We start from the raw sequence: 22002 nt of genomic DNA on the forward strand, positions 1-22002 counted from the left end.
CTCATACACACAGTAGTTAAACTGAACCAGGACTGAAACACCAATGGTATAAAGTGACATATTTGAAGATACAAAAAGAGCACCAAAGCTTTTGAGGAGGCCAGCGCAGTCACCACAAAGTAAAACACGAGGAACGGGTTTCCATGTCATGCACTTGAGCCAATGAACTTGAAGATCCGTCTCTGGGAAGAGGCTCTTCATCACTAACTCGTTTCAGTCACGCAGTCACTTGTCCCCTTAGTTAAGCAGTTAGGAAGGACAGTCTTCCCCGGAATTGCTGTGCTTTCCTGCTTCAACAGAGCTTGGACAGAACGCGTGCTCGACCCCCGGCACAGCCTAATGCCCAGATCTGCCCTTCTGCCACCCGCTCACAGTGCCTCGGACCGCCCCAGGGCCTCTGCCACTGCTCCCGTGCCACGAAGCTGCCTGTCCTCAGGCGCACATCATGACGACCACGTCCACCTCGCACACGCGCCAGAGCTGCCACCAGGACGCGGAGGCCACCAGCCACTGCCAGATCAACCTGGAGCCCTGCGCGTCCTCCGTCTACCTATCTTCGTCTTCCTGCTTTGACCGTGATGATGTGGCTTTGAAGAACTTTGCCAAATATTTTCTTCACCGATCTTATGAGGAGAGGGAACATGCTGAGAAACTGATGATGCTGCAGAACCAAGGAGGCGGCCCAATCTTCCTTCGGAGTATCAGGAAACCAGACCGTGATGGCTGGGAGAACGGGCTGAATGCAATGCAGTGTGCGTCACACTTGGAATAAGTGTGAATCGGTCACTACTGGACTTGCACAAACTGGCCACTGAAAGAAAATGACCCTCATTTGTGTGACTTCACGGAGACTCACCACCTGGATAAGCAGGTGAAATCCATCAAAGAAGTGGGTGACCACGTAACCACCTTGTGCAGATGGCGGGCCCCTGAGTCTGGCTCAGCAGAGCATCTCTTTGACAAGCACAGCTGGGAGACAGTGAGGAGAGCTCAGTCCCAGGCTGCCTTTCCACGACCATGGCACATGCATAGCCCTGTCACCAAGGCAGCACGTGCATGTCAGAGTGACCTTTCCCTTTCCCGTAACTTACACCAGTCATCCACTTCTATCTCTCATCTGTACCATCCTTCAAATAAAGTAATTTGGTACCAAAAAAAAAAAAAAAAAAAAAGTCAGGAAGAATGTTTTGTTTCTCACCTTGTCTATACTGAGCACAAACATTGGAAAGGTCAACTTGATTGCTGATTTTCTGATACTCCTTCAGTGATTCCCTTAACATTCTTTCTTTTTCCATCTTATTTTGAACTTGTCGGGAACGTTGGAGAAGCTCATTTGCCTAAAGTAGAAATGACAAGAACTTAAAAAGATAAAATTGAGCACACAGATGACGCTGTCAACATGTTTTAGTCTTATGTCTAAATTTACATCTGGTTTATTATAATCAATAATAAAAACAACTCTACAAACTTACTTTCTTCTTAATTTTAGGCAGAAAAGTTTTTGACCAAAAAATCCTAGCTATTCTTAATTCCTTTCACAAACATGTTAAGCAAGATAGCTTTTTTTCTGGTAAATCTCTTGCCTAGTCAATACATTACTGGTCAGCAGGCAGTCCACGTGATACTGATTTTTTAAATTCCTTCCACCTGTAGGAAAGGATCAATAAAAATTGCCCGATTAACTCTGATTCATTACAGACTTACTTTAGGTTTTAGAGATTTTCTTTAATTTCTAAGGAGAAGCATGTTTAACCACCATTTTTTTATCTTGATTTTTTAAAAGAGATTTTATTTATTTATTTTCAGAGAGGAGAAGGGAGGGAGAAAGAGGGAGAGAACCACTGATGTGCAAGAGGAACATCCACCAGCTGTCTCTCACACACCCCCAACTGGGGGCCTGTTCCACAACCCAGGCATATGCCCTGACAAGGAACTGAGAACCTGGTTCTCAGGTTGGCGTTTAATCTACTGAGCCACACCAGCCAGGGGCAAACCATTATCTTTTAAAATATGGCCTAGCAATATCATCAAAGATTCTTCATGAAAAACTTTAATATATATGGATTTTAAGAAATCATGTATTCTGACCCCTTTCTTATACAGATGAGGAGTCTGAGGCCAGGAGAGGTTAAGAAAAGTATTGAGGCCATACATAAGAGTAAAAACAGATGGTTCCTGATTCCAACTCTAGCGCGCTGTTCATGTTGACCACACTGCGAAACCTCCTCTTCTGCAGGCAACACTGAAACAGCTAGCGAAGCACCGTACCTTGGAACAGACTGCATCATCCGTGCTGTACAGAAGTGGGCAGATGTCCTGCAAGTGTAAACTGATGCCGTCAACAGCGGCATTGTCTCTGATATAGCAGTTGATAAGGGAAGCAATTAATGCCCCGGTCAGTTCTTTGTCCCGGATTACCAGATCTTTAAAGGTGGTGATTTTCAACTGCTCTTGAAATTCCTAGGAGTATTAAAAAAAAAAACAAAAAACTTTTCTTCTATCAAATATATAAGAATATCATATTTCCACACAGAATAAAATTCCTTTAATAATTTAACCAAAATATTAACAGACTTTATAATTGAAAAGAGAAAATATACTAAAACTATGCAAACTAACATATTTTTGAAATTTTCATAGAATCATATAGAATAGAAAAAGAATCCACAGTATGTCTAGTCCAAATCTCTAATTGTACAAATGAGGAAGGTAAAGCTCAGGCAAAGCCAAAATTAGAGCCAGGTCTCCTGACTTTAGTTATAACCAGAAAAGAATAATCAATTAGTGAGGTAATTGTAATTTATACTACAGTAAAATACTCTGTTTGAGATTTGACTGGTATTTTCCTATAAATTTCAGCAAATATACTATCTACATCCAAAGTTTTGTATTATTATAGAATTTTTATTCCTTAAGCATATAAATTGTGATGCAAGGGACAGAACTTTGAAGATGGATCACAAAAAAGATGCCTAGGCTAAAACTTCAATTACAGTACGTTTATCTCCCACTAAACCGTATTCTACCTGATATGTAAACATTTTCATAATTAAACATTTTAGCTTAAAAAACATTTTTTTAAGTATGTGTTTAAAAGAAATAAAATGAGCAATAATACACCTCTTTGGACTTCATCGGAAAGAACTAGGGCAATGCCTTTTAACTTTAAAACTTGTACTTAAAAGTCAAGAACTACACATTTCAGGGCAACCAACAGTCCTACAGGATAAAAGACAATTTTATTAATATAACAGAAATTGGATTTTGTAATCCGATTAGGAATTCGCCATTCTGTAACCCTAAATGCAGTCAGTCATTCAGGCGGTGCACAGCGAGGATAATGACAGTCTCACGGAGAACTCCCTGACGGCGCGGTTAGATTCACCGTCTGAAATCTGGCAGCCGACCTGAGGTATCTCTGACAGTGGGGCAATCAAATCTTTGGTGTCCCTTAATAAATGCAGTCTGACACAGAAACTACTACCTATGAAGTATTTTAGTACTTCCTTAAATAAATGGACCTGAACTTTAATCAAGCTTCTGTAGACTTAACTTCCATTTTCCAGAAAACTGAAGGGAATAAAGAAACAAGTTTATTACGAGAAAGGCACAGAGAACCTCAGAATGCTGGCATTCCATAGGACTGATCACCCAGTAGCTACAAGGCAATAGCAAGGGAAAGTAGCTCTAAACTGAAAGAGATTTAAGAGAAACAATAATAAAATTCAATGAGTGAACCAACTGTTTAGAATGCGATTTGAATGAACCAATCTGTAAAAAGATATAAAGCCAGAGAGATTTCATTATTTTAGATGCTAACAAAGAATTATTAATATTGCTGAGTGTGATAATGACATTATTATTCAAGGTAAAGTCCATCTTTTTAAAGATGTACATACTAAAGCAGGTAGGAATGAGATAATGTAATGTCTGGATCTACTCTAAAATAATTCTGTAAAGTAAAAGAAAAAGGAGGATAGATGAAGCAAAGTTGGTAAAATCTTGAAAATGCTGAATACCAGTAAAGTGTATATGCGGATTAAGCTGTAAAACTGCTCTGTTTTCATCTGTTTCAAAATGTTCAAAATTAAATAATGGGTAGGAATACATTCCCTCAAAATAAACCTAATACTTAAATGAATGCAAATTATTACTATTAAAAAGGATTCAAATGAGAACAGCAAGATGATTATGGACCATTCATATCCCACAATGGGAAACACCTTTTTTTAAAGTATAAATGTTTAATCAAGGTTGATGGACTCTCTGACATCATATGCAAAAATTTGTGTATATGTTTGTATGCATTCTTTGAGGGTGAAAAGAGATAGTTTGATCAGATTCCCAAAGGGATCTGTAGCCCAAATAAAGTTTACAATCCACTGTTTTCAAAAAGTACTTTTGGGAAAGGAAGATTTCATTCACATACCACCTGAAGTTCTCATACACTGTGAAAACTCGAGGCTCTGACAAAGCGAACCCCTCAATCTTTAATGCAGTCTCCCTATAACATCGGAACTTTATCATAACCTAAATGCTTCCCCAAATAATCTCCTCCCAAACTAGAGTGTAAAATTAAAGTTCACTCAAAAGAAAAACACAAAAACAAAACAAAACTAAGCATAGGATTAACAGTATGGCCTTCAGGGAACAAAAATATCCTACCTTCTGCAGTTCACCTACAATGACAGTGAACTGATGTTCACAAAGAAGCTTCCATAAAGCCAGAGCCTGGTATGATTTTCGGACCAACTGCTGGATTGCCTGAAGTGAAATCTTTTCACTCACTTGAGCCTCTAATTACAAAATGCAATTAAATGAAGTTTTATAAAATGACATAGATTGTTTTATTTCAAGTAAAACAGTACTTTACCTCAAATAAAAACAACTATGAAGGTGAAATCATCATTATTCTCTTTACTCCCCCATCACAGGCAACCGTGAGCACTATTACACGCATGTGCATTTGTGTATACACATAAACAATAAAAGTATTGCTGTTTTAAAATCATTGATGCCATTGCTTTTTCCATTTGTTATATTTTTGCAAGTGATCCATACTGACAAATATAAATCTAGTACAAGTTTTAAAATTGCTGAGTGCTCTATCATGGAGTACACTACAATGAGGTACATTGTCCAGCTGAAGAGCATTTACATTTTTTGCTGTTTTCCTACTAAAACAATAGCAATAAATATCCATAAAAAAGGTCTCCTAGAAAGCACAGTCAGGTTTCTCTATGACTGAGTTTCTTAAGCCCTAGACCAGAATGCATTGACGAGTCATAAAATCAGTTCAGTCAGTCAATAGAGTCTTTTTTTTTTTCCTTAAAGAGGAAATAAAATAGAATTAAAAAGGAAAAAATCTTAGACTGTAAAACAAGTAGTTATTTCCTAAGTTTTTGCTTCAGTTGTATGTGTGTGTCACACAACTGAATATCTGGGTCATAATGTAAAACATATTTCTTACTGTGAAAAAAAAGCCTGATAGACTGACTGTCCTAGGATGCACAGCTGGACGTAAAATTGCCAGCTTTCAGTATAATGCATTCTAAGTTTTTACTAGACATGGCCAAATTGCTCTACAAAAGGGTCATCTCAGTGAGTACTGCCAGCAATTAGAATGCTTTTGTTTGTGCTGGTGGTGCCAGGCTTACGGCCCTACTGAAGTACTGCAAAAGAACCTGCAAAACAGTGAACGGGAAACAAGGGCTGGCAAGAAGGGAAAAAAGTATTTTGGGACAAAAGTAAACGGCTGGGTCTTAATTAGCCAAGATCTATCAGCCAGAATGATTGGCTTAAATAACAGAAGACAAGAGAACTTAAAAAAAAATGAATTGCAAGCAAAATTTAAGCAATAACTTATTGTTATTCCAATTCATATCTGGAATAACTGATGATTATGAGAACTTCTTGATTCCCTTACACTTTCTTTAGTTGTCACTACTTATAATGGACAAAAACACAACCAAAAACTTAATTCACATTTTTTAAGTCTACAAAAAAGTGTCGCTAATCCTTAGTAAAATACAAATCAAACCATAATATCATTTCACACCCATTAGAATGGGTATAAAAAAAACCACTGAAAAATAACTGGTGCAATGTAGAGAAATTGGAACCCTTTGTACATGGCTGGAGGAAATGTAAAATGGTGCAGTTGCAATGGAAAACAATGTCAGTTCCTCAAAAAAATTAAAAATAGAATTACCTTATGATCCAGAAATTCTACTTCTTGGTATATAACAAAAAAATAAAAGCAGGGGCTCAAGTTTGTATTTGTATACCATATTCATAGCAGAACTGTTCAAAATACTCCAAAGGTGAAACTAACCCCAGTGTCCACTGGGATGAACAGATAAACAAAATGTGGTACAACGGAGTATTATTCAATCTTAATAAGGGAGGAGATTCTGACATGTGCTACAACATGGACAAACTTTGAAGACATTACACTAAATGAAACAAGCCAATCACAAAGGGATGAATACTGTGTGATTCCAATTACAGGAGGTACTACGTATGAATCAAAGCTGGGGGCGGGGCAAGAATGCTGACTTCCAGGGACTGGGGTAGGGTGCAATTGGAAGTTACTGTTTCATGGGGTACAGAATTTCAGTTTAGGAAGCTGAAAAAAGTTTTACAGATGGATGTAGTGAACATACTAAACGCCACTGAACTATACACTTAAAATTGGTTAAAATGATAAATTTTATGTCTATTTTACAATAAAAATATCATTAAAAAGGTGTATATCGTGTGTTCTGGAGAAGAGAAAAAATTTTGTGGGCTGAAAGTTATGGAAATACATGATATCCACATTGTCCCACTTTTCTCAATCACACAGATGATTTTAATTAAAAAAAAATGTGTTACTACAACCTAAATCTTATTGAGATGTGCATTATGTTCTCCTCATCTAATGAAACTCGTTACTAGGGTCATGTACATTTAAGCGATCAGAAGTAATAACTTACCATGAAATTTCCTCTGCAGTTCCTGTTGCATTTGCTGGGTATTTCCATTTTCAGGACGCATGAATCCCATCAGCCTCTGCTGCACTTTGGCAGTGGTACTAAAACAGAAACTCCAGAATGTGTACTTGTGTCTTCCACAGCATTAATGAGATATCATTCATATACCACAACATTCAATAACTTAAAGTGTATAATGCATAGGGCTGCACAATTACCACCACAATCTAATCTTAGAACACCCCCCATTTGCAGTCAGTCCCCATTTCCCCCTTTTCCTCACCTTTACTCTAAGCAACATTCATCTTTCTGTGTCTATATATTTGCCTTCTCTGAATATTTCATATAAATGACCTGGAATAGGTTGTAAATATTTTTTCCTTTGCAGATTAGTGAAGCAGCACTGGCAAATCAATGATATTTTAAACTGGAAGCATTGCGATCTCTTAGGTGCTTAAAGTTTCATTGAGTAAATGGATAATAACAATTACTTCTTTTTATCGAACACTTGCTTTTTGCCTGCACCAGTAATTTAACTGAACACAATAATTCTGTAGGTAAGTATTATTAAGAATCCCATTTCACACGAGAAAACTTTAGGACAAAAATAAAAAGCAAAGAATCTGCTGTAAGAAAATACCAACCACTGAGGGAAATGAGCAAATACGAGCATTTGTAAAGACTGATGAGCTTTCAGAACTTTCTGTTTCAGAACTGATACTCAGTGAAATGCAGATTAAGATCTTAAACTTCAAAAGTGTATGACTACTGAAGCTATAATAGGCACATTCTAGGAGAAAGCAAGTAACTGATTATGTCAATGTCAGAAAATAAGATTTTTAGGGTAAAAGCAATATAAACATATCATAAAAGAGTTAACAGACAGTGAATATCCTGTATTCTTAAATTTGAACCCCAATAACAGTACAACTCAAAATTTTGTTTTATTAAAAAATAAAAACAACTTACAGCTTGTCCAGGAGCAATAAACAGCCCTAGCTACAGTCTCCAATACCCTTTGCTATCCTAAGAAACCAGGGCCCCGTGGGAGAAATGGCTGATCTCAGGTCTATGGCAGAAACTGTACCAAGTGAGCCTGGGAGGTCTTATCACACTAGAAAGCAAAGAAAGCTATCAAAGACTATTCTCAAAATGATTCAAGAGCAATCTGAAGAGGTAAAATATGGAAAAATTTTGCATTGAAAAAGAAAAAAACAACCTGCAACAGGCTGAAATATTAAAATAGTAGGCTGATAATGTTACTAAGTAAAAACCCGCACTGTGTCCTGGCTGGTGTGGCTCAGTGGATTGAACACCAATCTGCGAACCGAAGTGTCGCTGGGTCGATTCCTGGTCAGGGCATATGCCTGGGTCGTGGGCCAGGTCCCAGCGCGGGGGCACGTGAGAGGCAACCACACATTGATGTGATGTTTCTCTCCCTCCCTTCCCTTCTCTCTAAAAATAAAGTTAAATAATCCTTGAGAAGAAAACAACAACAAATCTTGCACTATCGGCAGTGGCCACGATGGAGTAAGTCTGCTATGGCTATTCTCACTGACTCTAACTCACAGCCTTGCACTGAATACAAAGAACAACTACCTGAGGCAGCTCCACAGAGAAAAACAGATGAGTGGCTGCCAGGGACCACGGGAAGGGGAACAGAAGTTTGTGTCCCATCAAATTCCTACACGGAAGCCCTAGGCCTCAAAGTAATGGTATTTGGAGGTGGGGGCTTTGGGAGCTAATTAGGGTTAGACAGGGCCATGAAAATGGAGCCCCATGGTGAGACGAGTACCCTCATGAGAAGATAGCAGAGAGCATGCTCTCACGTTCTCTCTGCCATGCAAGGACACAGGAAGAAGCAGCCGCCTGTGAACCAGGAAGAGGGCCCTCACCAGGACCTGGATATGCGGGCGCCGGACCTCAGACCGGCAGCCTGCAGCACCATGGGAAATAAGCGTTTGTTGTGTGAGCCAGCCTGCTGTGTTTGTGTTACTCCAGCCTGAACTAAGACAGGGAGTGTCTCCTAGTGGGCAGAGGGTTTGGTCTTGGTGTGATGAAAATGTCCTGGAATCAGTGGTGGGTGATGACTGCATAACCTGAAAATACGCTAAAAACCACTGACCTGTATATTTTAGATGGATGATATTTATAACATATGAATTACACCTCAGAGGGAAAAAAGGGGAAAAATAAGTAAATAAGTCCTATTTATTCTTACTTTGGATTTCCTAATGGTCCTCCTGCAAACTGGGAGTTTCTGTCCAGAAATTCCTGCAAACCTTTTAGTTCTTGTAGCACGGACTCCAGCATTTGGGAGGGAACGCTACTCTCAACCTGTTAAAAAGAAAGTATTTTCCATGAAAATGAAACAATGAAAATGTCTTTATATATAAAAACATGCTCTGTATATCTATAACTGAATATAAATTTTAATTCTGAGGTACCCTAACTTCACAAACAGTAAAGGTATTTCTTATATCAATTCATACTTGGTGACCAGAATGAAGGGCTAGACATCACATCCCTCCTTCTACTCTGGTGTGATTTCAATATAATTTACAGAGAGTAAAATACACAAATCTTAAGTGGTCATCTTGTTAACTTTTTACATCCTAATACAGCCACAGCCAGACCATGATATAGAATATTTCCAACAGCCAGGAAAGCTCCCTAATGCCCCATTCATTAGTCACTCCATTTCGCAGGTTAACTACTTTCTTACTTCTATGACTATCTAGCAGTTTAACCTGTTCTTCAACTTCATATAAATGAAATCATACCATACCAAATAAATACATGCTTATTCTTAGAAATGTGAACTTAAAAAGAATATCAGAGTTGAAAATATATTTGATATCGCGATATCTTTTCATTTTAAAAAGTTTAAAATAAATTGCATTCATATTCCACCGAAAAAAATCTCACTACCTGAATTTATGATAACACAAAGTTTTACAAGATGCTATCTCAAAGTACTCTAGAATATAGGCAAGTACATGGAAATTAGTACTGGGTCCATGGACTTTTTGGGTATATAAACAAAATATTTAAATAGTAGCTTTGAGCAACATTAAGTATTAGGACTTACTATAACCCTCACAAGAACCTTATGAAGGAGATATATTATCCTCATCTTACAGCAATGTTATCAGGCTCTGAAACGTTAAGAAATTTACTCATCTGTTAATAAGTGTAAGAGCAGAGGCTTAACCCAGGAATTGGACAGTTTATTGGACAAGTAGAGAAACAAATACATAAAAGAATAATCACTGCATCTTGTTTATAACACCAAGAAATGTGAAACAATGTACTCCTCCATAAATAGCATACCCTGGTTACCAAGAAATAATGGAATACTATTACACAACACACTTACCGCAGTGATCTCTTTGTTTCCACTCTTGAATACTCTTTCCACCACTAAACTAGCATCCCAGATATTTCTGGAACAAAAATGGTTTAATAATTACACTGAGGATGAATAAAAATAATCACAATATGTAGTAAATTCCTTTCTATGTGTTTATTAAAATATAGCAATGCTTTAACGTTTTACTAAGTTAACTGAAAAAATGGAAAACAGGAAAATTTCAAAACATGATATATCTAAGTTATTTAACAACATAAAATACCCCTGAAGAAAAATCAAAAAGCTCTGGGTAATGAACTGTAAACAAAGAAGCTTATAATGCAAAAACAAATTTATCAAGGGGTTCTGAAGTTTCCAATTTTTAAACAAATAATTAGAATGGAAGCATACATCTCTTAACTTATGAAAAAATATATACTAGACATGAGAACTGGCTAGATAACATGATAGACTGGTTGCATAAATGGCTGTTACTCTTCATCCCTCCCTACACCCATCCCCTTTACAATGTGACTTTGATGCCGTTCTCATGATGAAGACTCTATTTCCCACCTTTTGAATCTGAGTTGGCCAAATAAATGAGGTGGACTTGGTGGCAGGCCAATTCTGAGAAGAGGCATCAAGAGGCTTTGCAAGTTTCTGCTCCTCTCGCAGAACCTTGCTACCACCAGGTGAGTAATCCCTGGCTCACCTGCTGGAGGAGGAGAAGCCACGTGGAGGACAACCTGGCTAAATGTTAACAGAGCTCTCTCCAGCCTCACAGCCAACTGTACGTGCACAAGTGAGCCAGGCCAAGACCAGAGCTTTCTAGCTAACTTGCAGATACACGTTCCTGAGTTATGGGGTGGTTTGTAACACTATATATAATATGTGTAGAGATATATTTTGAAGATATAGGTCTATATATATATATAAAATAAAGGAACAAATACACATGGTTAGATAATAAAAAAGCTGAATGATAGAAAACAATTTTATTAAATTGGACAGGGAACTAAAGCTTTAGGTACAATTTAATAGGAATAAATGACATATCAAATATGGAATTAAAAATATTCAGTGACACAAACTAGGATAAGGTGAGCAACAGTTAATTATTCCATGAAAAACTTACCCCATGATCCGAGAAAAGTAAATGCATATGCCGTTGTGTTTCCCAGAGTACACAATCTCTGGCCCTGCCGTGTAGCCCATACTCGCGGCCGGGATTGCCGGGTTTCCCACAGCGCACACCGGTGTTGACATGACAGGAGGATGCATGCCTTGGACACACGTAACAAGAACAAAACTTAAAATTTAACCACAGACACTGAGGATGCTCGGTAGCCCAAGTCTGTTGTATCTAGACCCACGGGAATAAATATTTACAAAAATACTGAAATAAACAGATAAAGAGAGACTTAGACTTAAACGGGTGCTCCCAGATAAGTTTTCAAACACTGGCAATGCAGGATGAAAAGGAAAGAGAGCCTGCAATCACGGCTCCTTAATACTGGAAGTGAAAGGGAACTAACTCTACAGACGTCACGGCTGGCAGTTAAATCTCAGTGCGCAAACAAGGGGCTTTCCAGGTGCTACTAAAGGCGCTCCTAAAGCATTCACAGCCAATAGTCAGTACTTTCTTGGATGTCACGTCTATTAAATTACATTTTAAAAAATATTTTATTTATTTATTTGTAGAGAGAGAGGTAGGGAGGGAGAAAGAGAGGGAGAGAAACATTGATGTGTGAGAGAAACACTGATTGGTTGCCTCTCACACAGCCCCAATCAGAGATTAAGCTTGCAACCCAGGCATGTGCCCTGACCAGGAATGGAACCAGCAACCTTTCACTTTGCGGAATGATGCTCAATCAACTGAGCCTCACCAGTCAGAACTAAATTACGTTAAGAGAACAGGGCAAATTAATCTTTTTCACACCGAGCATTAAAGATAACCCACAGTGTTAGCTCTTCAAAAGAAATAATGGTAGTAATGAAAAAAAGAAAAAGAAAAAGAAAAATAAATAGAAAAAGAAAAAGAAAAAAGAGATACCTTGAGATGGTGTTCCCAAAAACGATGGATTTGGATATGGACCACCACTAGGAAGAGGAGAACCTAGAAAGGAAATAAGAATATAAGATTCATAAAATGACTTCCCAACTTTTGAATCTGATCAAAATTAGACACAGAAGCTGTTTCTAAGCATGAGCGTGTGGACCAGCACCACCCGTTATGTATTCAAGAGATAAGGACTCAACTCATTCCCCAGCAATCTTCTAACAATCCTCACTTTGGAAAACACTGACGTGGAAGTTTATTTATTATTAAATCATTCATCTCCTTTCTTTTGAATAAATAAACAAATGAGTTCTATAAATACTATTGGTTGTATCTTATTTTGTTCTCTAACATAGAGTAAGAACTCATCACTGCCCTGGCTGGTGTGGCTCGGTGGATTGAGTGCCAGCCCGCGATCCAAAGGGTCTCTGGTTCGACTCCCAGTCAGGGTACATGCCTAGAGTTGTGGGCCAGGTCCTCAGGAAGGGGCACTTGAGAGGCAACCACACACTGATGCTTCTCTCCCTCTCTTTCTCCCTTCCCCCTCCCTAAAAATAAATAAATCAAACCTTTAAAAAAAAAAAAAAAGAACTCATCACTTTTAAGAGTCAGATATCTTTAGAATTATTCACCAAAACAGTAGAAGTCAATATAATGAAAAGATTTGTCCATTAAAATATACTACAAGGTTTCTAAAATTCAAACTATTAAAAACAGCTTCATTTCAATGTTTCATACTCACTAGCATAGACAGGAGACCCCAGGATGGGACCAACATTACTTGGGGTGGGGAGGGTGGTTGGAAATCTCATCTGGGCTTCACCGCCGTACCTGTTTTTATGACAACATAGGCTTAGTTTGTTCAGTGAAACTATCTGCCTTAAAAGCTGGAATTGTTCTAAGTTTTGCTTTGCTTTCAAAATAAAACTTTAAACATTAGAGACTTTAATACATTCTATTTACAGTGAAATACAGAGTGGAGCAAAAGAAGGTGGTTTACAGTTGAGTATGCAGAGTTTATTCTTATATCACTTATTAATTGTTGTATTACATATTTGTTATTAAAACTGTAAACCTACTTTCACCCTGTCATGTATATAATGTATATAATGTATCTATATACATTAAAAATACTAATTTAGTAAAAATTGACTTGAAATCCTATCAGGAAGTATTATAAGGAACCGGCAATTTCTAAAAAATGGACAGCAGCCCGAGCAGTGTGGCTCCGCTGGCTGGGCTTCCTTCTGCAAAGCGAAAGGTCGCCGGTTAGATTCCTGGTCAGGGCACAAGCCTGGGTTGCAGGTTCGGTCCTCAGTTGGGACTCATGCCAGTGGCAACTGATCGATGTTTCTCTCTCACATCGATGTTTCTCTCCCTTTTTCTTTCTCCTTTCCCCTCTCCCTAAAAATAAGTAAAATCTTTTAAAAACTTTAAAAAGGTCAGCAAGGCAAAAATTTACTTAATGAGTACATGGTACTATAATTTTTATACTAGAGTATGGTGAGACGGTACTTTTAAAAACTCTTTTAAACAAATCACATTTCAAATTCTTATTCTTAGCTTAACATTTTCCAAGAAAAATACTTTTTTGATACTAAGTTTCCTTAGAGCGACTTAGAACCCTTCAGTGTCAATGGCACGCATAAAGCAGAAGTGGCCTAGCATTTAGGGAAGTAAACAACAGGTGAGCCGGCAGCTGACACAGAGGTGCCGAGAGAAGACTACTGACAGAAGAGTGGGTAACAGTGCATAAACTGCTGCTTCTTTAGCATCATAATCTTCCAGGTTCACCTTCTCACAAAGGGGTTTTAACTCAACCATCTGGCAAGCCCTTAAACCATCACGTTTAAGGCAACTGTCTAAGAAAGTGGCCAAAAACAAGAGAACTGACACATACCTGAAGAAAGCCCGAGTGGCCCAAGCAGATATTTCTCTATCACAGGCAGCGGGGGAACAAGCAAGGATGAGGCAGGTTGCACAAGCTTGGTCTTCCTGTAAAACAACACCCTCCCTTATATTAGGCATGAACATTCAAAAAGAAGTGTTGTCTAATGTTGTAGCCAACATTTAAATCTGTGCCTACCATGTAGCAGCTACTCAATAAATATCTGCTGTCTGAATGAAATCAGTTGATATGAAAAAGAAGTAAACACTATTGCCTTTAAACTTACAGTGTATTAATACAGCTCCCAAATATCGGTACATGTATAGTGGTTAATGTAAAGAAAGACTGGTAAGATTACCTGTTAATTACAGTATTTTTGGACTTACATAAAATTTAGCTGTACTTCCCACTGTTTCTTATTTAAATTACCATCACATTAAAAAAAAACCAACAGTACAAATAATTACCTGATGTAATTTAAAGAATCTTTCAATCTCTTCTCCGTCTCCACCCACATTACTCACAAGTAGATGCCTCAGTTGATCTACTGGTCTAAGTTTATGAAACATAAGGCTCCCCTAAGAAGTTAAAAAAAAAAAAAGAACGTGAATAATAAATTTACCAAGTTGAGCAGGTAACAACTGACCCTGTTATTTTATTTAATAAAATCAATGAGATGAAAAAACAAAAAAATAACTTCAAGAATACAAAGTAAATGGATGAAACAGAGCATCTCCAGTTCATCTCCCAACCTGTACTACGCCTGTACATCCTTAGAAAAATCTAATAAGAAAGCACTGCTCTGTCTGACACAAACCGTATTAGTATAGCATCTGCTATTACCATGCATAAGGGAAAGGTTTATAAAATGTTATGTTTAAGGGATCCAGCACCTTTTCACTTACTTTTATTTATTTATTTATTTATTTTTTGCAGAGCTCAGTGTTTTCTTATTAATTCAGGAAGTTCTAATATAGGGTCAAGTAAATACTAGAATTTGGACTATGATAAAAACTTCCCCTCAAACCAGAAGATTAAAGTTAGATTATCCATTAATCCTATTGGCACAAGGATGCTCATTTAGGAAAAAAATGAAGCTGGATTCTTATTTATACCTTACACCAGGATAAATTCAAAAGAGATCAAAGATTTAGAGGACAAAATAAAATTATAAAACTACTAATAAAGGACAAAATAAAATAAAATAAACTATGGGTGAATTCTTTTATGGGCCTCAAAGTGAGAAGTTTTTTTTTTTTTACTATCACATAAGCCTCAAAATATAACTTGAAAATTTCAACCACTTGTAAATTTATCCATTTGGAAATATCTTAATAGATTAAATTAAATGACAATCTATGATAAATCAAACTATATAAAAATTACAAAAAGTTAGTTCCTTTGATACACAAAGAATGCCTACAAATTAAATAAAAACAATTTGATAGAAAAGTAGAAATAGAAATATAGAACAAAGAACAACATAGAAATAGATAGTTCATAGAAAAATAAGCACTTAAAATGACAGTCAATCTCACTCTGAGTAAGACGGCACGTTGTCCTTGGCCAGGATGTAGGGAAACAGGCACTGAACATTTACCCATAGTGAATGTATGTTTGTACACAGGGAAATCTGGGAACATATACTCAAATTATATGCGCACACACTCTGGCTCAGCAGATGCAATTCTACATGCAAATGTTACAGGCACAAGGTTGCAGAATTATTTTTAACAGCAAAGATGATCCATTAATAGGGGCCTATAGTTAAATATGGTACATCCACATAAATGAATGTTTCAAACAAACAGAATGAGAAAGTCTCTCTATAATGATATGGAAAAGAGCTCTACAGCATATTTTTGAAACATAAAAAGCAGAGTATAATGCAGTGTATATAATATGCTGCCACTTGTTTCAAAATCTGTCCTGTTTGTAGCTGACAACACATCTCTGGAAAGATACACAGACACCAATGACTCTGGGGCCCGTGGGGAAGAAGCCTGAAGTGAGAGGGAGGCTGTGCTGTCTCGCGCTTGTTGGCCATCTGAATTTTGTCAATGTATTACCATTCAAAAAATACATGTTAAGAAAAATGTTTAAATAATTTAAGTGAGATCGATACTAAATAAACTTAGCTCAGTTTATTCATTTTATGCTACTGAACACTGATGATAGAATAGGTTCATTAGAAATATAATATTATAAAAAGCAAGTTCTCTTTGTTGAATTTTTGGGATTTATTATTTCTTTCTTAAGAACATGTTAAGAGTAAACATTCCTAAGTACTTAAGTAAATGACTCTACTGAGCAAGTGCTGCAGAATGCAAACACATTAAATATTGTTTCTACTTGCCTTCACCTTAACAGAGTATGTACATACCTGGGCTGAGAGGAGAACAAACTTCTTTGGAGGCAACATGTGTTGCTGCACGACAACTGGTGAGTCAGTTATTGGAATATGATCCTTGTTTAAGGGTGTAATTATTTTATCTACTTTCAATTCATCTATTGCAGAAAGAGCCCAGGAATGACCATCAACACGGGTTGTCATCTATATAAAAGAAATAAACTTTTTAACACTAATACTATGAAAGTTAATATTAAGGAGGACTTTAAAAAGGAAAACTTACACAGACTTATTCTGAAATTAAACACAGGATTTAATAAATTAATACATTAACAAATATTCTCAAAAGTCTGTATTTAATTTTCTACTTTCTAATTCTTTCAATCAGGCATCTCCTATGGTAACAAGCAATCTGTCCATACCAAAGGATAAAGGCAAAATTTTCTTAAGATAAACTATAAATAGCATTTACTAGAATTACAGTTCTTTCTATAACCAAAGACTTCCTTCTACCATCTTTCCAGGACAGACTGACATGTACTGGTAGGCTCAGTGCTTGTACTTTGCTGACATGTAGATTTCTGCTCTCTTCTGAAGTTATATTTGCTTTCTAAGCTAAGCTACTTCTTTTTTTTCTAAAGTGTTTTAATCTCCTAAAATACTTTTATTATAAAATATTTCAAACATACAAAATTGTTAAAAGTACAGTAAATGTCCATATGCCCAATACCTAGATCCAACAAATGTTAGCATTTTGCTTTATTTACCTTTTCTCTTTCGATATTATTTTTTCTTTTATTGAATCATTTGAAAGCTATATGATGTTACTGCTAAATACTTTTGTATGCACCTCCTAAGAATAAGGACGTTTTCTTATACAATCGTGATACCATTATAACACATAAGAATATTTACAATTCTCTAGTCTAATATCCAGCCAATGTTGAATTTCCCCACTGTCCCAATGTCTTTTAGAACTGTTTCTGGGAGACTAGAATTTAGCTGAAGTTCATGGACTATATTTATATTTGGTGGTTAAAAAAATAAGTCTATACTTGCTTGTACTTGTTTTAGAAGAACTCAAGCATTATATAAATGAAATACAATTTATAGTATTTGCTTTAAAAACATAATACTTAACGTTTATTGAGTGCTTCCTAGGCACCATGCAGTGTTTCTGAGAGCTACATATGTGAATTCATTTAATTCCACAACCCCGTAGAGGGAGGTCCTATTGTAACTATTAGAGGCAAGGAAACTGTGGGCCAGAGACATGTTAAGTCCTTTGAACGACAACTTTGAGGAAATGGAGCCAGGACTCAAACCTGTAGCCCCAACACTGCGCTCCCATCAGGACTCTGAACCCTCAGTCTGTCACGGCATGAGACACATAGTAGATGCTCAGAGAGTAAGTCCGAAGGATAAAGGGAAGACTTTGAGAAAGGTGCGCCTTGCCTCCACACCAACCTTCTGCCCTACCCCAGCGACTTGGTCCATGTCAGAAACTTGGAAGGGCCCTTTCAAACCATGCACCCGTCCCTGGGGGTGGGTTCTTCCTCCTCCCATCTACACGCCTTTTCCTGCTCACCCTGCCCAGGAGGGCTCAAGCTGAAGAATAACTAGGAAGCTGCTCCCAGGTGGAACCAAAATGCCTTTACAGAAATGGTTCCAAAGAGAGTATCAGACATTCACGTTCGTTGGTTTATCTGGTTTCATCAGCACCTTCTGGGAGGCAGGCAGCATAAACTGTGCTGGGACATCTGGGAGGACAGATGGGGGTGGGACAGGGAATACCAAGGCAAGGGAGTAGATGGCCTTCCCCGTAGGTCCTCACGGGCAGCGATGGCACTCCTCACCAGAACTCCGCATCACGGAGTCCGTATGGTACTTGCTTTGAAAGCACAGGTACGTGGTTGTGTGTGCGCATTTGGTTATGCAGGGAAATGAGAAGAAACAAGATGGGGAAGGGTTGATAATTCACTAATGTGGAGTTCAAGTCACCATTTGCTCTATTCTTGAGTATGTTTGAAAATGTCTATAACTAAAATTTTTTTAAATTTAGGGAGAACTATAAAGAGATCATTAGAATAAAATTCTAACTCATAACTATAATGGGTGGCCTCATAATAACTAAAAATATAACACATTTAAATGGGACAAAGACAATTTCAGAAAAGGTACATGCATTTTCAGGTACCCTATAAAAAACATTCTACAAGGGTTTCAATGTTTATTTTAAAGAGAGTTTTAATGATTACCATAACTTCTGGCGTCACAGAGGAAAAACAAAGAATTTATAGATACACTTTTTTCTACATGCTTTCTAATTATATGAGGTATTTAGAAGCAAACTATAATAGAAGATAAAGTTTCTTACAACTGTATTCTTCACTTAAAATTATATTAAAAGTTCTTTACAATTATCCTGATAATTGATACCTGAGTTTCCATCATTGGCTTTTGGAAAGGAAATGTGTCATGGTTGACACACCACAAAATGTCATTGTCTTCATTTTCTGAGGCTGTCATCAGTAGAACACCTAATAATTTAATACACAAAATCTTATGATGCCAAATTATATGCATCCCAAATAATCTCAATAATATCAATTATTAACATCTATATCTATATCTATCTATAGCATTAATTGTTATAGGTAACCAAGTTACAATGAAAACTAAAAGCAGAATACCTAAAAGTTTAAGACACAAAGACTTACGATGCCAAATAATATGCATCCCCAATATTCTTAACAGTAATTAATAACACTAATATATACAGCATTAATCGTTATAAGTAAATAAGTTACAAAAATAAAACTAAATCCCCTAAAAGGACATAAAATTATTGGTAGGGTAGGATCATTAAATGTTCCAGATCTTATACTGTATTTCTGTCAAGTAAACAATTATCTTTTTTTCACATTTTAACATTTCTAAAGTTAGAATATATTTTACCATCAATGGATCACAAATTATTAGCAATTGAAAATGCTTAAAATATTACATTAATATAAAAAAAGTTCCCGCATAAGAAAACAAAACATTCTATATTCTATTGGAAAATCTCTTTATTATCAAGTGCCTCAAATGCATTCTAATTTTAATTATTTTAAGCAGCCAGGATTCACTCTGATAGTACTTCAGAACTCACCTTTACTGTAGAGAGCTTTATGTACCTTTGAAGGCTTTTCCACTGTTGAAGACGCTGAGAATCCAGGAGGCAGGCGGACGTGAACCAGCGTCAGCGTATTAGGTCGTGCTAGTGGCTGCCTGAACGGACACGTGCTGAAGTACAACCTTATCCCTGATGATGGGGTAAAATTATAAATCAGTGACAGAAAATAAAAGACCTGAGGCACACGTGTTGTTATTAGACCAGTTCCAAAGAGAAGCACAGAACTCTGTTAAAGCCACACATCACTTTCCAGAAAGAGCTTCCAACTATAAGCCACACAAGCCTCTGTTGCTGAAGCTCAGACTGTGTCAGTGAATGCCAGCCACTTCATCTTCAAGGCCTGGCTTTACATCTATAAAATGAGCAGACAGAACCGAGGATCTTCTGATTTTCAAAATTCTTAATTTTACAAATTGTTAATATGGCTTTATAATTGATAAAGAAATACAAATTTCTCTCATAGTTCTAATCATAAATTTCCAAATCTGGGGATTATTACAAGTTATAAAAGCAATAGCAAACACAAATGAAATAACCTACCAGCATGTGTGACAGCCAATAACTGACAGTCCAGTGACTCGGAATTTTCAATCACTGCTATTTGAACAATTGGTTTAAAAACAGAACGATCTATGGTCCTAAAAGGAAGGACAAGAGAAAAAATAAACTAGAATATTTTAAAAATGTGTCTACTAAATTACAAAGAAGATTTTCCACCAGCAATTTTACATGTTGAAATCTGCTCAAAGAGTTTACTACTAACTTCTCAGAACAGTTACAATAGCAGTTAAGAACTGGCAAAAGCCATGGATATTATGTATCGTTTACATTAGTTAATATTGTTAAGAGTAACTTTTTTCAAATATCATAAAAGATCCACTTTTATGTGGATCCGCTAAATCCACTGGGTAAATCACTAGTGGGGAAAAGATGTTCTCAGAGCATCAAATTATCATTGTAAAAGTTACCGCTAATTAAAAAGGAGAAAAAATGAACCTTTATAAGGAAGAGATCTGGTGAACACCATCTTAACCAACAGTTCAATAGTGATTTGCCTTCTGATGTAATGCTATAAGTAATTACCTATGTAATGTTAACTAAAAAAGTATTACCTTGACCCAAATAAGGAAAAAAAAAGGCAAATTCAGAAAATTCTTGCTCCACTCCCCTAAATGTCAGTATTTTGAAAAAAAAAAAAAAAAAAAAGGCAGTGGATGTTCTAAAGACTAATAACAATGCAATTCATGAGCTCTGACAAATCTGGAGATATATGGAAAAAGAAAAACCAACAGAAAGAAAGCTACAAAGAATTCTGGGGCTCTGGCCAGGTGGCTCAGTTGGCGGGAGCATTGTTGTGCACACCCAACACACAAAAAGATTGTGGGTACGATCCCAGTCGAGGCACGTATGGGACGCAACTGACCAATGTTTCTTTCTTTCTCCCTCCCTTCCTCTCTCTCTAAAATCAACAAACATATCCTTGGGCAAGAATTTTAAAAAAGAAAAGAATTTTTGAGACTATTAAGCAACTTTAATATGAACTATACAATTATAATATTACAAAATTATTAATTTTTTAAGTGTGGAATTGATATTTTGCTAATGTAAGAAACTTAGGAGAAAGACTTAAAAGATAAGGTCATGATTTCTACAACTTATTTTTCACAAGGCTTGTAAATGAGAGTGAGAAAATGAGACAAAATGTTAACTGGTGAATTTATATAAAGGGTACATCCGTTTTTACCATGCTGTTCTTTTAAGTCTTCTGTAGATTTGAAAAGTTTCCAAAAAATGTTGAAGAAAGAGGAAAGCCTTTGTTTTAGGTTATCTGCCTTAACAATTATTTTGTCACTGAAGGGCAAAGAAAATGTTGATTTTTTTTCCCTAGGTCATCTCATTTAGCAATAACCCAAGCACACAGATAACAGAGGGCCTTGCCATGTGAAGAGCCTTTTGTAGCTGAGCTAAATCAGTTGCGATATACATAAAATATAGCGTATTATGTCCGAAGACTTGGCTTCTCGCTTGGGTTCCAGCATTTATTTATGGTCCCGACTTCATACAAGTCACAGTATCTCTCAGCTTCCTTCCTCAAGAACACAATGTGGGAAACATTTGAGATCTTGCTCCCCAGCATATGTTGTCAGTTTGGCTCAAATAAAGGCCTATAAAAATTCGAAAGGGAGGGAAGAAGGGAGAGA

The 22002-nt window shown here is 36.8% G+C and overlaps 1 protein-coding gene across 1 annotated transcript in view; it reads right to left on the bottom strand.

Moving 5' to 3' along the window:
* Window positions 1-22002, bottom strand: part of NUP155 (nucleoporin 155) — a 49606-nt gene that overhangs the window by 11936 nt on the left and 15668 nt on the right. The window contains exons 10-24 of the mRNA XM_054583950.1: window positions 20342-20439; window positions 19778-19930; window positions 19063-19163; window positions 16657-16827; window positions 14741-14851; window positions 14286-14380; window positions 13128-13216; window positions 12380-12442; window positions 11462-11609; window positions 10354-10420; window positions 9196-9311; window positions 6978-7075; window positions 4666-4796; window positions 2269-2460; window positions 1199-1337 (exon numbers count right to left, since the gene is read on the bottom strand). Coding sequence (XP_054439925.1) covers window positions 1199-1337; window positions 2269-2460; window positions 4666-4796; window positions 6978-7075; window positions 9196-9311; window positions 10354-10420; window positions 11462-11609; window positions 12380-12442; window positions 13128-13216; window positions 14286-14380; window positions 14741-14851; window positions 16657-16827; window positions 19063-19163; window positions 19778-19930; window positions 20342-20439 — 1772 coding nt within the window. The remainder of the gene's footprint in view (window positions 1-1198; window positions 1338-2268; window positions 2461-4665; window positions 4797-6977; window positions 7076-9195; window positions 9312-10353; window positions 10421-11461; window positions 11610-12379; window positions 12443-13127; window positions 13217-14285; window positions 14381-14740; window positions 14852-16656; window positions 16828-19062; window positions 19164-19777; window positions 19931-20341; window positions 20440-22002) is intronic.

The sequence above is a fragment of the Pteronotus mesoamericanus genome, unplaced genomic scaffold, assembly GCF_021234165.1.
Source record: "Pteronotus mesoamericanus isolate MK-2021 breed Mesoamerican mustached bat unplaced genomic scaffold, CSHL_Meso_final contig_75, whole genome shotgun sequence".
NCBI lineage: Eukaryota > Metazoa > Chordata > Mammalia > Chiroptera > Mormoopidae > Pteronotus > Pteronotus mesoamericanus.